The sequence below is a fragment of the Penicillium chrysogenum genome, assembly GCF_028827035.1.
Source record: "Penicillium chrysogenum strain IBT 35668 chromosome Unknown utg000004l_segment0_segment0, whole genome shotgun sequence".
Taxonomy (NCBI): domain Eukaryota; kingdom Fungi; phylum Ascomycota; class Eurotiomycetes; order Eurotiales; family Aspergillaceae; genus Penicillium; species Penicillium chrysogenum.
In genome coordinates, this window is record NW_026622752.1 from 2,283,050 (window position 1) to 2,296,158 (window position 13,109).

The following is a 13,109-nucleotide window of genomic DNA, read 5'->3' on the forward strand; positions in this document are numbered from 1 at the left end:
GTACAATATAGCTACCTACATATGTAGTTTAACGATGAAATTATAATATGTGCAAATCGGCCCTTAAATGAGCTTTAGAACAGTCCACTACCAGACATGGATTTTCGTCAACACTTGGTTGAAATATATATGTATTTTATACTCCCAATTTGACCCAATAAGTCCACCTCTCAAGTGGCCACTGTCCGAGAGTAGCAACTCCAGCCCTTCCTGGGAAATCGGTCACTTATGAAACGTACAAAGGTGTAAAGGAATCGGCAGGAAGTTAGAGTCACAGAAGTAGAGCAATATTGCAGCCATTTCAGGCGATAAAACTTATATGTGAAACTGGTATGTGGATATATACATCCCATCAATCGTACCTAGGTATATATACCTACCTGGGTAAGCCCATTTATGGCTGTACCTTGCAAGTGTATAACTGTGCCTTGATGGCCATATACATACTCGGCCTTGGATTCTTTTTATTCAAGTGTTGAATCAATCTCATTTGACTTTTAAAAGTCAAAATAAAGTGCCTATGTATTTCTTTTCTCTACCAGGTAATGCCAGACCAAATGATGATGAAGCTATGGGCCAGTGCTCAGTCATCAGACAGCACCTGTATATAGGTATATATACCTAGGTATGCCACCATCATGAGAGGTGAGGGAAGGAAAGGGAAGAAAGAAACAAGATACATATGTAGACACAATAGGCTCTTTAATGTACATCAGTACAAGCTACATGTGCACTCACTGGAGGATACACCAGTTGACTGTTCCCTCTAAATTGATCGTCCCTTCCCTCCAGGACTGCCTAATTCGTTCCTTCCCAATTGAGGAATCCTGAATCTCGGAGGTCCCGCGTGCGCGTCCTGGCGCGTTTGTTTATTTTATTTTAGTCTCGGTCTCTCATTTCTACTCTCTTCATCTCACACTCTTCGATCTTGCTGAAGCTTTATCTCGGTCTGTCAAGATGCATGCTCGCGAACGTCTGAAGATGCTCCTCGAGGGAGACGAGGGTCTCAAAGACTTGAATACCCACTTGTACCAGGCTGAAGCCGTCCAACCTGCCCCAGGTGCGGATGAAGCTGATCCGGTCGCTGATAAAGCCAAGCAAGGCGTAAGTGGATATGCTCTTCCAGTCGATTTCAAGCCGGAGGAGGGCATGGAGTACCCAGAGGGTGGTCAATTTCCTTTGTCGTACATCCGTACCCACGTGGTTGGAACGCTATCTGAGTCGGAAGACAAGCTTTTGACCATCAAGCAGGGTCGCCGTCCCCAGCGTTGTACCCCGAAGCTGCGACTTGATCTCTCGGGCTTGCCCAAATATGATCACGGCGACGGTCCGGACATCGATTCCGACGAAGAGCTGGTCACGGCGATCCCTGTTTCGAGGTCGTTCACTCCGGCCGTCACGATGGCTCGCTACCCTTTCAAATATCTCCAGGGAGATGACGCCAAGCGAGTCAATGAGCGATTCTATGAGGGCGATAAGTTCTGGAATCGGACCTGGCATCTGTTCGTAAAACCTAAAACAACTAATTAGCAAAGTACATCGTCGCTAATTCTCACCCAGGTATTATCTGTCTGTTCCAAGGGTTATTTCGGACACCCCGTTCCTTTTGATTCCCACTTTCCAAGCTCAAGCACTGCTCGATGAAATCAATTCGGCTCTGAACCTCAATTTGACTCTCACGGGAGTTGGCAAGGAAGGCCTCGTGATTGATGTCGGCGATGAACAACTGCCGCGACCTGTGTACCTTGGCCGAAGCAGCACTCGTGATCGGAAGGCGAAATTGGAGAGTAAGGTTCCACGGCCTCTGGAGAACTGGGGTTCCTGGGCACAGCTGGCTGAACCCGGCGTTGTCGAGGACTTTCAAAGAAAAGTCAACCAGTCTCTCGCCACAATCAAGATCAGGAAGAACAACAGCAAGCAGGCGGCCCAAGAGGCTCGAAAAGAGGCTCGAACGAAGAAGTTGCAGGAGTGCCTAGCCCGTGTGCAAGCCTACTTTGGACTGCGTCCTGCTTTGCAGCCAAATGTCACGCAGCTGTCGTTTGCCAATGGCCAGATTGAAGCGATTGATGTTCTGAAGCCTGTCAAGTGGGCCTTTCAAGATGCCCCCATTTTCATCAGCGTTGATATCGAGTGGATGGACCGTTACGGCATCTTGACTGAGGTCGGAATTTCGACCCTGGATATGTTGGATTTGGAAGGCGTGGTCCCTGGCGACTATGGACACATGTGGATGAAACAAATTCGAACCCGCCATCTGCGTGTCAGGGAATACCGAAACTGGATCAACGAAACTTACACTATCGGATGTCCTGATAGCTTCCGGTTCGGCAAGAGTGAGATAATTCCAAGCGCCGACATTGGGGACGCCGTGGACGCCGCCTTCCGCCCCCCGTACATGGTTCCCTCAAAGGGAGAGAAGATCGCTCCACACAAGAATCAGAAGCGCACTGTGATCTTGGTTGGTCTTGGCCTCCATGGTGACATTGTGCAACTCCAGAGAGCGGGAAGCCAAGTTTTTCTCAGTCTGAATGAAAGCTATTCAGTCGTTCGTGAGACCGTCGATGTGGCAGAGCTGTACCGCATTAATTATCAGGAGAACCAGACGCGAGGCCTTCAGGCACTGCTAGGATTGCTGAATATCTTGAGCTCTGACTTGCACAATGCTGGAAATGATGCGCATTACACCTTGCAGGCTCTTGTGCGATTGATGCTGAGAGTGGCCGGGGAGAAGCCGTGGGGATACGAGCCTGCTCAAGTCAGTGACAAGGAGTATGTTCAGCCCGACGATGACCGAAAGGACATGTCCAATGTCACGGTCGAACCCCAGGAGCAACGCAAGGAAAGGATCGCCCGTGCCCATGCTCGATTGATGGCAATGTGTGAACAAGAAGACGGCAGCACCAAGGAAGGCCCCGTTTGGAGTCACTAAGGCTGGCGTTCAACCGCAACGAGTGTCAATCCACGAAAGTGGGAGAGTAAGCAATGACCGGAAACGTGAAGTCAAAGTTTACTCGTTTGACCGTACTTCGTCGGATGCCCTTGAAAGGATAATGGGCCCAGTGAAGTTTCAATTTGAACAGAATGCGTGAGATCAAAAATGTGTGAAAACGAAAAAAAAAGTGAAACAAAGGGGATGTATGGCTAGTTCTAGCTTTCTATGATCTGAGCTGAATGAAATCTCCGCTGATTTGATATTAAAATGTTTCCTAAGTAATGTATACACGTAACCGACTGTGAAAGGAGACTGGAATGAAGTACCATACCCCCGTTATGCCCGACTGACGACATACCATGTTCATCCCACTATCGCCCCTATCCCGCAATCCACAAATCCACAGTCCTAATCTCCAATCTCCCCCTCCAAAACCAACCTCAAACAATCACCTTTAAAACCACACATCTAAAAAAAAACAAAAAATGACAAGTCGAGGCCCCCTAACTGCCTACCTGCTATCCAGCACCCCCAATGCCCTCAAGCGCGCAACAAACCACCCCTTCCTCGCCTCCGCAGGCCGCGGCACCCTCCCAAAAGCCCAACTAAGCCAATGGCTCTCCCAAGACCGCCTATACGCGCAATCCTACATCCGCTTCATAGGCCTCCTCCTCTCCAAAATCCGCCTCCCAACCCAAAACCCAACGACCGCAACCCCGCAAACGCAAAGCCCCGAACAAAACGCCATAACCGTCCTCATCGACGCCCTCGTCAACATCCGCACAGAACTCTCCTTCTTCGAAAAAACAGCAGCAGACTACTCCCTCGACCTAACCGCCATCTCCGCCGAAGAGGGCGGCTGCACACTAACCTCCCACGGCCAGGGCTCAGACATAACCGTCTCAGCCGGGATCTCCTCCACCGGCTCCGGAAGCTGTCCGGGTCTGACGGGCGGCGATGACGAAGGTCCACAGAAGAACGGTAACCCTGGCGCTTGTGTCCCGTCGACGGGCGAGGGTGTCGCGCCCGGACACGGTCTGTGTCTGAGTCAGGGGGAGTGTCAGATGCCTGGGGGCGAGGTTTGTGCGCCTGGGCCGCAGTTTAATGAGTCTGGACGGGGCGTAGAGCCGGTTGGGGCGGGGGTTGGAGGGGAAGGGGGTGTGCGGGGGGGATGAGCGGCGTGGGACGCTTTTCTTCTGTGCGAATCGGACAACGAGGGCTTATATTGATATGTTTATGTCTGCGGGGAGTAGTGGGGTTTCGGTTTTGGAGGGGTTGGCGGTGTTGTGGGCTACGGAGGTTTGTTATCTTCGGGCTTGGAGGTTTGCGGCGGGGTGTATGCGGGAGGATGGGGAGAAGGATTATAAGAAGGATGCGGATGGAGGTGCGTTGAGGGAGAGGTTTATTCAGAATTGGGCGAGTGTTGAGTTTGAGGAGTTTGTTGATCGGATTGGGGATGTGGTTGATGAGATGGCGGGGCAGATTAAGGGGGCGGAGGAGTTGGAGATTACGCGGGGAAGGTGTTTGGAGTGGTGGAGGCAGATTGTTTGGTTGGAGGAGAATTTTTGGCCGTCTGTTGCTGAATGATATAGAGTTATCTGATGAACTCTAGACCAACTCTAAATCAACCTTAAATCGCACTGAGATCTACCTAGGTATGCATATGCTATGGCAGTTTGAGAAATATTGTATGTAAGATATCATATATCTCTGACTGGGAGCCCGTACATACCAGGCCATCTAGAATAGGGTGAGCAAAAGCAAGAAAGCAGGAAAAAAAACAACGCCGTCCGAGAAAAAAAAAGGTCAAAATCAAACTCCGATCCCGAATATCTCTCTGCCCCCAAACAATGGCAAAGTTGTCAAGCAAACCTTCAAAACGCAAGTATAAAAATGACCAAACCCACCAACACCATTCGTAATGCGGAAGCATGAAACATGAAGCAAGTAGTAAAACACATGGACACAGTCTGTAAAGTGGACATGTTGTACATCATTAGACAAGATAGTCTGCACCATCGTAGTCAACATCAAGTAGCAGCCGCACGGGCAGCATTGCCTAGCTGTCGATGGTATGAGCCAATAGGTTCGAAGCCCCTAAGAATAGTATTAGTTCCTGCGCGCCAATTGAGAAATATCAGTGTGAAAAAAGTAAACCTACCTAGCAAGATCAAACCCCGATCCATTATCATCTTCATCCTCTTCCCGCTCTTCGTTCCTCGCATTAGATTGCCCATTGGGTGCCATATCCCGCGAATCCGACTGGAGCGGGGGCAGAGTCCGACTCGAGCCAAGCCCATTCGACGTCCCGGGCTTACTGGGACTAACGAGATTCGGCGGCGGGGGAGAGCTACTCGGGAACCCGCCGATAATGCGGTCCTCGACCTCGCCCTTCAGGGGGCTCATGTCTGGCGGCGGGCGGGCAGGGGTACTTCCGATATCAGCAAACTTCCAGAACTGCGCGGGCGAGCTCATGGGCATGAACTTCGACGGAATCTGCGCTGTGCTGGGGGGCGGGAGACGGGGTTGTTGGCGTTGTGGGGCCGGGGTGATCATCGAGGAGGGTTCTTCGTTGTAGTAGGACGAGGAGAGTACTGGCGGGGACCCGGCTACGTTGTCGGACATGCCGTACGCGCGGGCCAGGTTGTTGCTGCTGTTTTGTACCTGCGTGGAAATGCTGGAGTTGTGATTGTGCGAGCGCGATGGGAGCGGAGAGGGTTCGTCGTAGTCACGGGGGGTTCATATGTCGCAGTGGGTGGTCGGAGCCGAGGCCTCGACCGAGCCGGGAACCACGCTCTGGTGTGTATGCTTCCACCGGAGCTACAGGGAATGAGCTGAATCCCGGGGATGAAATCGGTGGTGACTTTTTTGCTGTTGCTGAGAACGAGGTGTCGAGCTTGCTAACGTGAGTTCCGCGTGCTGATGACGGGGGCTCTTTCGTCGCCGGTGAGGACGGGGCAGATGATTGTGTGCCACCTTTGCGTGTTTGCTTCTTCCGGTACTCCTCCCGATACTCCTCTGCGATCTGCCACTTCATACCCTTGCCCGGCTCGTCGGTCCGGCGGGGGACCTTCTGGAACGCTTTGTTCAGCGAGAGGTTGTGGCGGATCGAATTTTGCCAGCCGCTTTGGGAGTGTCTATAGAAAGCATATTTATCCTTGATCCAATTGTAAATGCTGTTCAACGTGAGCTTCTCCTCTTCGCTCGAGAAGATCGCCTGGGCAATCAGCGTCGCATAGCTGTACGGCGGCTTCAGATCCTTGGAGGAATCGTGGCTATAATCGATCTCCTCCGTGCTCTCCATCATCATGCCTCGGTTGTAAAGCGGGGACTGTTTAGCTGTGCGTTGGCCCGCAGTATCAGGCGACCGCGGCGGTGGCGTCACCTGGCGCTTGATGAACTTCGGAGCAGGCGCCAACGAAGGCCCACCAGACGAAGATGGTCGCGCCTCGCTGTTCTGGGATTGCTGAGGATGGGCATGGTGCGAAGCATCCCAGGAAACCGAAGCCGGGTCGGGCTCCTGTCCGCTCGCAATGCGCTGGGCGCGCTCTATAAAGCTGGGCTGGATATTGGCTTCGTCGCCGGGCGTAACAAACATCATTTGTGTATTAGCCACCTCGATGATGTCGCCACACGACAGAATAGCATCGGTGCCGCGCTTCACAATGCCATTGTTCAAGCGCACACCGTTCCGGCCGTTGACACGGATGTGCCAGGCAGGGGTCTCCTCGCCATCATAAAAGATCTCGGCATGCAACCTTGACACGAATTTGCTGGGGCCCAAGTCGACATGGACATCTGGCAGCGCACGAGCCGCAATTGTGACGGGGCTGGACTGTTCGACAGCCCGCTGTTCGCGGTCCGGTTCGCGGCCGATATTGACATGCAGGGTTTTGACGTAATAGGTCCAGTTGCGGCCGGCGATCTTAGCATAGGCCTGGATGCGCTGTGTATTCTCGGTCTTGGTGTTGGAGTGGTCGCGTGAGACGCGCAATTCCTCGCGGGGTGTGTTCAAGTATGAAATAACTAGATCAACCAGGTCTTGATTGGTGGGGGGTTCGTGTTCGCCGGCTGAGTCCTCGGCTTCGTCACCGGACTCATGTTTGACGTTTGGGGGAGGAGAGGTGTGGCGGTCAACCTGATCAGAAGGAAACGGGTCTTAGCTCCTGCTTGCGCGGAGGTATATTTTCAGACGAAGGGCTCTGTCGATTTAACTCACCTTGCGCTTCTTTGCGGATGGCCGGCTGGGCGATGAATCCGGAGCCTCTGCATCGGACGTTTCCTGCAGTTGAATTTCCTTGCGCCGCGCGCGGCGGCGGTTTGTGAGGGGCATATTCTTCGTAGAAGTCCTTCCTTCCCGGTACGATATATCAGCCGAAGTCGGCTCGCAAATGGGTTATTTTTTTTTCTTCCCGTTGCGTAGGCAATCAAGTCCGAGTCGTACTCCACAACAAGCGCGGGGCACTAGGATGAAATATGACAAGCCGAAGGCGAAAAAGGCAACACAGAGTTTAAAAAGAAAACAAAAGTCTTCCAAGGTTGGTTTCGGATTTCAGCGCCCCCAGAATCGGAAGACCGTTCAGAGGTAGAACCAAAGAACGAAGAACGTCAGAGTATGGGTTTGCCACCACGGAAGAAAGGAAACAGAAAAAAGGAAAAAAGAAAAAGAGAGTAGCCAGTTAGACTGTAAACAAGACCAAGAGGCTGGATCTCTTTGGTTTTTCCTTTTAAACAAAAAACTCCCCCAATCCGAAAGATTGATATTGTGTGGCTGGATGTTATTATCGATAATCCCTAGGCCGATCGACACGCGCTATGGCGTCTGTTTGGGGTGACCGCCTTGTCGCGTGGAGAGCGTGTTTTTAACAACAAGGAAACTATAGAAATACAGAAAAAGGGAAGAAAGATGAAGGAGAGAAGAGAGAGAATATAGGAAAGACAATTAAGAAGAGAAAACAATAGAAAAGAGAATGAAGTGTTGGGGATGTCACCGTAAACAGAGGGCGTTGGTAATAACCATGTATGGATACAGGGAAAGTTGACCGATAGGCGGAGATAGCACTGAAATACCAATACAAGCACGTGCTCAGCGTGGGATTGAGGATGTTTCCGAGTGCAGAGAGTGGAACTTCCAATATCCCGATGCAGAGATGGTATACACTTGTGTACACTGGTGTTGATATTCTATGATCCCTACATATGTACTTCATGTAGACATCCTGTTTCTTTATCTTCATTGTTCCTACTATGTACATAGCCATACAAACACCCTATCTCAACTAATTCTGATTGACCTTCACACACAAATCCCCCCAGATTGATAAACACGAGATCTGCCCGTTTGCGTCACTCCCCGGATCTGGTTTAGCTTGGAATGCTGCTTTGCCTCTTTGGGTTTGACATGTCGATCTAGAAGGAGAGAGGTAACATCGGGTTCGACATTTCCAAGCCTCTAGAGATACAAAAAGAGTCAAAGACGCAAACAACACTTTACGTAAATAAACAGTTCGATAAGTTCCAGCCCTAATAATCATACAAACACACAAACTTAGGAGAGCACCTGGAAAAGATCAGAAAGAAACGGAAAATTTCTCCGTTGAAAAAAAAAAAAAATTATAAAAACAGCCTTAAACGAACAAAGAAGACCTTAAGAGGGGTGTAGAACAGGGAAAAGGAAGCAATAAACAAATGTCGTCACGGCGTGAATCAAGCTATGGCCAATAGTGGCAGAAAGCGATGAAGAATTTACTCGGGCATTTTAGAGTCTCCATCCTCATCCTCATCCACACCACGTAACGTGGGATAGAAGACTCCCTCACTTTCAGACTTGGTCTCTTCCCTGGCCTGCTCAGAAGCAGCACGTACACTGGCAGTCTCAACTCCCTCCATAGCATCAAGTCCTGGCGTAGGCGAAGCCGAGGAGGTCTGCACTCCATATTCAGGAGTAAGGCTACCGGCCTCAAGCAATCCGGAAACCAAGCGGCGGAGGTTCTCAAGCAGACGGACCTTTTCAACCCAGGCAACGTTGACATCCCGCTCAGCGACTTCAGTGGCCGCTTGCGCAGTACGCTTGGCTGACTCCTGCTCGGGGTCAGACGAGGTACCCGACAGAGCGGGGTCAATCAGGCTCGCCGAGATGTGCATAGCCTTGGGAGTGCGCTCGCCATCATGTTTGCTATCCTGGGAGATGTCCATGCGGTCCTCGGTGGCAGCACGCTCGGCCGGCCGGGCGCGTTGCAAGGTACCACCAGTGTAGCGGCGGCGGTCATCGTGGTCATACGCACCGCTCAGAGTGGAGGGTGGTGCGGCACCTGAAGCGGTCGGATAGCCTGCAGTCATGCTGTCGGCGACAGTGGCCGACGGCAAGCGAGGGTACATACCCGGGCCGCTCTCGTGAGGGGGCGACACGCGGTGGGCGTGGTGCAGGGAGATGGGAGAGCGGTTGGAGGTATACGACTGTGCGCTGGAAGGTGGGGTCAGGGCTGGGGTGCCGACCGATGGGGGAGTGCGCTGTAGCAGCCGCCATGGGGGCTGAGGTAGTTGCAGTGACGTGGCTTGGCGGGAGCTGGGTTGGGGGAGAGTGGGTGGTGCGATAGTTCATGCCACCGTGCACGTAATGCGCGCCGGGCTGGGCAACACCGGCAGCAGCCACATTCTCATCGCTCTCGTAGATAGTGTTCTGCATTTGTTCGAGGAACTGATCAATGTTGATCAAATCGTTCTTAGTCCGAACATTGGACATGGGGGGCAGGTGGTAACCAGGAGGCTGGGGAGCACCACCGCCATAACCACCACCGCCGCCGCCAACGGCAACAGGCGCAGGCATTTGCTGGTATTCGGGGGCAGGGCCACTGAGGAAGGGAAGCTGAAGGGCCTGGAGACCCAGCAGACGCTGGCCGACCGCGGCATAGGAATTAGGGTCGAACTGGCGGCGCTTCAAGTCGCCAAAAAATTCGTTCAACGCATCATATCCGCGCTTACGGTCGTAGGGGTGGCCTCCCTCTTGTCCTTGGCTCAGGGCATAGTATACATTGCCGTAGGAATGCGGGTTGGGAGCCTGGGGTGGGGGGTGTGGCTGGTAGTACTGGGGAGGCGGTGCATGTGAATATTGCCCATTGATGCCGTTGATAGGGCTTTCGAAGTAATGTGTGGCAGCAGCGTAACCCTTAGGGTTTTGGGGGAACATCATATCAGGGTGCTTCATGCCCGGTTCGGGGGAGCGGATCTCGGAGTCGTCCGCATGAGTCTTGACATGCTTCTTCAAATCCTGGGGGCGCTTGAAAGCCTTACCACAGAAGTCGCATTTGTGCGGCTTAAGTGGCACATGAACGCGGATGTGGGAGGTGATATGATCACGCTTGACTGTTGTGGTGTTGCAAGTGCCCCACTGGCAGGTCAGGTTGAGGTTGTTGGTGCTTTTACGTCCAACATGACGCTCGCAAACATGCTCCTATACGAAGTATTATTAGCATGTTTTTCGGATTGAAATTGATTGATCAAGCTTACATATAGAGACTCGGCAGTGGGGGACTTCTCCGTGCAACCAACCCACTGGCAAGGCAACTGCTCACCGGCGCCGTTCATAGAGGGGGCGTTGTTCACCGCCGCAGTGGCGGCGGCAGCAGTCGCCGTGACTGAGGCAGAAGGAGCCGGGTTTGCTTGGATCGGCGCGGCTTCAGCAACAGGCGCAGGCAACGTCGGCTGCGTAGTAGAAGGGGTGTGGTTCTCCGTCATGATGCCAAGAAACTCGATCTGGAGTTGGCGGAAAGCCTAGGGAACAAACGGTAACAAAAGAAAACAAACTAAGAAGATCCGAGGACTATAGAGAAGAATGACCCTATATGTATACAATGAGGCAAGAAGAGAAAAGGGGAAAGAGGTGAGAGGTGAGAGAAAATGGGGGTTTCTCCGCAGAAGAGGAAAAGGAGCCGAGCCTTTGCCCAGAAAATACCGCTTTGCTAAGCCTGGCGGAAGGACAAGGGGAGAAACGAGCAGACCAAGACCGGGCCAAGCGTCGGTGCGGGCCCTAAAGACCAAGAGGCGTTGGCGCCATGGCTTTTGACTGGTGGACCGACGGGGGAACGAGGGGCTGTGTGTGAGCATTCCAGGGCTAACACGTAGCACAGTAGTGTACAGTACGGTATTTTTAACATAATTTTAGTAAATTATTTGTATTTTTACATATGTTTACGTATTTTTACATTTAATTTTATATACGTCTGAGCGAACTCCGTACATAACTGGCCTATCTAATAAATGAACGTACGTCCGTTTTACCCTAAATCAGCTTAGTGCGAACAATACCGTACATTCAAGGTAAAATTAATGGTCTCATGGCCTCACCGGTTCAACTCAATGTTCCAATATTTAGAGAAAAAGGGAGACGAAGTTAAGGAAACAAGGAGTGGCGTGTTCATTTCGCCAAGCCAAACTTCCAAGAAACATCCCATGGGCAATGCTTCTTGGCAGCCAAGTGATTCCTCTTGCCAATAATTCCCGCTCCGGAGGACCAAGACTCAGGTCTTGGACTCTTAGAGTCTTGGTATGACGAAGTTCATATCCCTTTGGTATTAACTTTGTCCCCCAGGTGTGACCAGTCCTCTGATTAATCCGGCTGCCTGGTCTCCTTGTTACGGCCGGCATGCATGACTCGGTTGGTTTCGGATTAAATCACTGGAAAAAAAATCACTGGAGATATCTCGAGGTGCTGACACGGAGTGATCAGGCATCCATTTTCTATATGTCACCTTCTATACTGTATCTAATGTTCCTATCTAGTTCTATTCTATTTGTAACATTCTAGCCTGATATGTCAGACTACCCCTGACATATATAAATATACCCAATGTCATCTTCACAAGGGCCTAGCCCAAGCATTCCAGGTACTCCTTAGAACATAGCTTGGCCAGTGGCTTAGCCAGAGGCCAAAGCACCCACGTGCACGTCTTCTCCTCTCAGCGCAAGTGCCACCTCACCTTCCCGAACGGTTCCTCCGCTTCGGTTGGTACCAACTCCAAACGTTCAACCCAACCTTCGTCCCCTTCGTAACAGGGAACGCAGCGTGCCAAGTCTCCGGATACCCCGTTCCATCCTGCCGAAGATTCTCCCAAAACACTGCATTACCCTTGATAGGCTTGAATGTGATACCCATCTCCCCCTTCCCCTTCCCGTTCCCCTTCCCATCCTGCTCACAATCCAAAAATCGACACCACCCTTCCCCATCCGGCATCCTCAACCGCGGAAAATTCGTCCCCCCACCTTCGCAGTCCGCATCTAGATATACCATAAACGTGCTAAAACGGTCTCCGCCCCGCGCCAGTGACCCGGCCCAGTCATAGTGGTGCCGGTAGTGGCCGGAGGCATTGTAGCGCTGCGCCCACATTCGCTCGATGTACAGATCCGGACGCCAGCCCTGGAAGGCGCGGGCGCGGTCTTCCAGACAGCGGACTGTGTCGTCCCGGTCGAGGAGGGCACGGTCGGAGAGGCGTTTTGTTGGGTCTATTCGTTCTGTTTGGCCGTCGTAGACGATTGAAGGGGAGTATTTGTTCACGCTGGGATTCGGGGGAGGTTTGTCCGGTTAGCTTGGTCTGTAGTTATGTTTTGTATGTGTTATGGTATATTTCTGTATCCTCGAGGGTTGGTTGCGGTTGAGATTGGTGGGTTACCTCATGTCTAGGATGTGGTTTGCTTCGGTTTCTGAGATGAAGTTCTCGATATATATGATCAGCGGTTCGTGCGAGAGGATATGCACGCGGTACCCCTCTGCGTTGGGGCAGCTGAATGGTACGCCATCTTCGGGGCTTATGAAGCTGTCGTCGGTGAGGTTGATTCCTGGTCCTGGTGCGCTGGACTCGTCGAAGATGTCGTCGCTGTCTCTGGGTGGTGCCAACAGTCCTGGGAAGTATCCGCGCACTAGCGGGTCGAGGATGAAGATATACACGGGGATGAAGTAGATAGCCCAGGTGAAGACTGTGGAGAGCTTTGGAAGTGACGCCATTGGGTTGGCTATAAATAGTCACGGGGATATGTAGGCCAAGCAATGTACAAGCCCTGAAGGGGAGATTTGGACTGCTAGCTCTCCATGCGACCGGGGTGGAGGTTTGCGGATGCTATAATATGCTATAATTGATCCGTCTCTGGGTAGAGACGAAGGTCCACAGGCAATGGAACAGGAAAT

General features: G+C 51.9%; 5 protein-coding genes across 5 annotated transcripts; 2 read left to right on the plus strand and 3 right to left on the minus strand.

Moving 5' to 3' along the window:
* Positions 1-957: 957 nt before the first annotated feature.
* N7489_006808 (uncharacterized protein) lies at positions 958-2,929 on the plus strand (the record flags this gene model as incomplete). The annotated part of the gene is made up of 2 exons (XM_056712558.1): positions 958-1,502; positions 1,561-2,929. The coding sequence occupies 2 exons, from the start codon at positions 958-960 to the stop codon at positions 2,927-2,929; spliced, it is 1,914 nt and encodes a 637-aa protein (XP_056566273.1).
* A 488-nt stretch (positions 2,930-3,417) lies between these two features.
* On the plus strand, positions 3,418-4,519 carry N7489_006809 (putative transcription regulator PAB1642; the record flags this gene model as incomplete). Its single annotated transcript, XM_056712559.1, has 2 exons — positions 3,418-4,011; positions 4,058-4,519. The coding sequence occupies 2 exons, from the start codon at positions 3,418-3,420 to the stop codon at positions 4,517-4,519; spliced, it is 1,056 nt and encodes a 351-aa protein (XP_056566274.1).
* Positions 4,520-4,962: 443 nt separating this feature from the next.
* On the minus strand, positions 4,963-7,265 carry N7489_006810 (putative forkhead transcription factor Fkh1/2; the record flags this gene model as incomplete). The annotated part of the gene is made up of 4 exons (XM_056712560.1): positions 4,963-5,029; positions 5,094-5,609; positions 5,665-7,070; positions 7,152-7,265. 4 exons carry the CDS (start codon positions 7,263-7,265, stop codon positions 4,963-4,965), a joined length of 2,103 nt encoding a protein of 700 aa, XP_056566275.1.
* A 1,412-nt stretch (positions 7,266-8,677) lies between these two features.
* On the minus strand, positions 8,678-10,666 carry pacC (putative C2H2 transcription factor PacC; the record flags this gene model as incomplete). The annotated part of the gene is made up of 3 exons (XM_056712561.1): positions 8,678-9,272; positions 9,313-10,382; positions 10,439-10,666. The coding sequence occupies 3 exons, from the start codon at positions 10,664-10,666 to the stop codon at positions 8,678-8,680; spliced, it is 1,893 nt and encodes a 630-aa protein (XP_056566276.1).
* A 1,237-nt stretch (positions 10,667-11,903) lies between these two features.
* On the minus strand, positions 11,904-12,929 carry N7489_006812 (oxidoreductase, 2OG-Fe(II) oxygenase family; the record flags this gene model as incomplete). The annotated part of the gene is made up of 2 exons (XM_056712562.1): positions 11,904-12,483; positions 12,598-12,929. The coding sequence occupies 2 exons, from the start codon at positions 12,927-12,929 to the stop codon at positions 11,904-11,906; spliced, it is 912 nt and encodes a 303-aa protein (XP_056566277.1).
* Between the last annotated feature and the right edge of the window lie 180 nt (positions 12,930-13,109).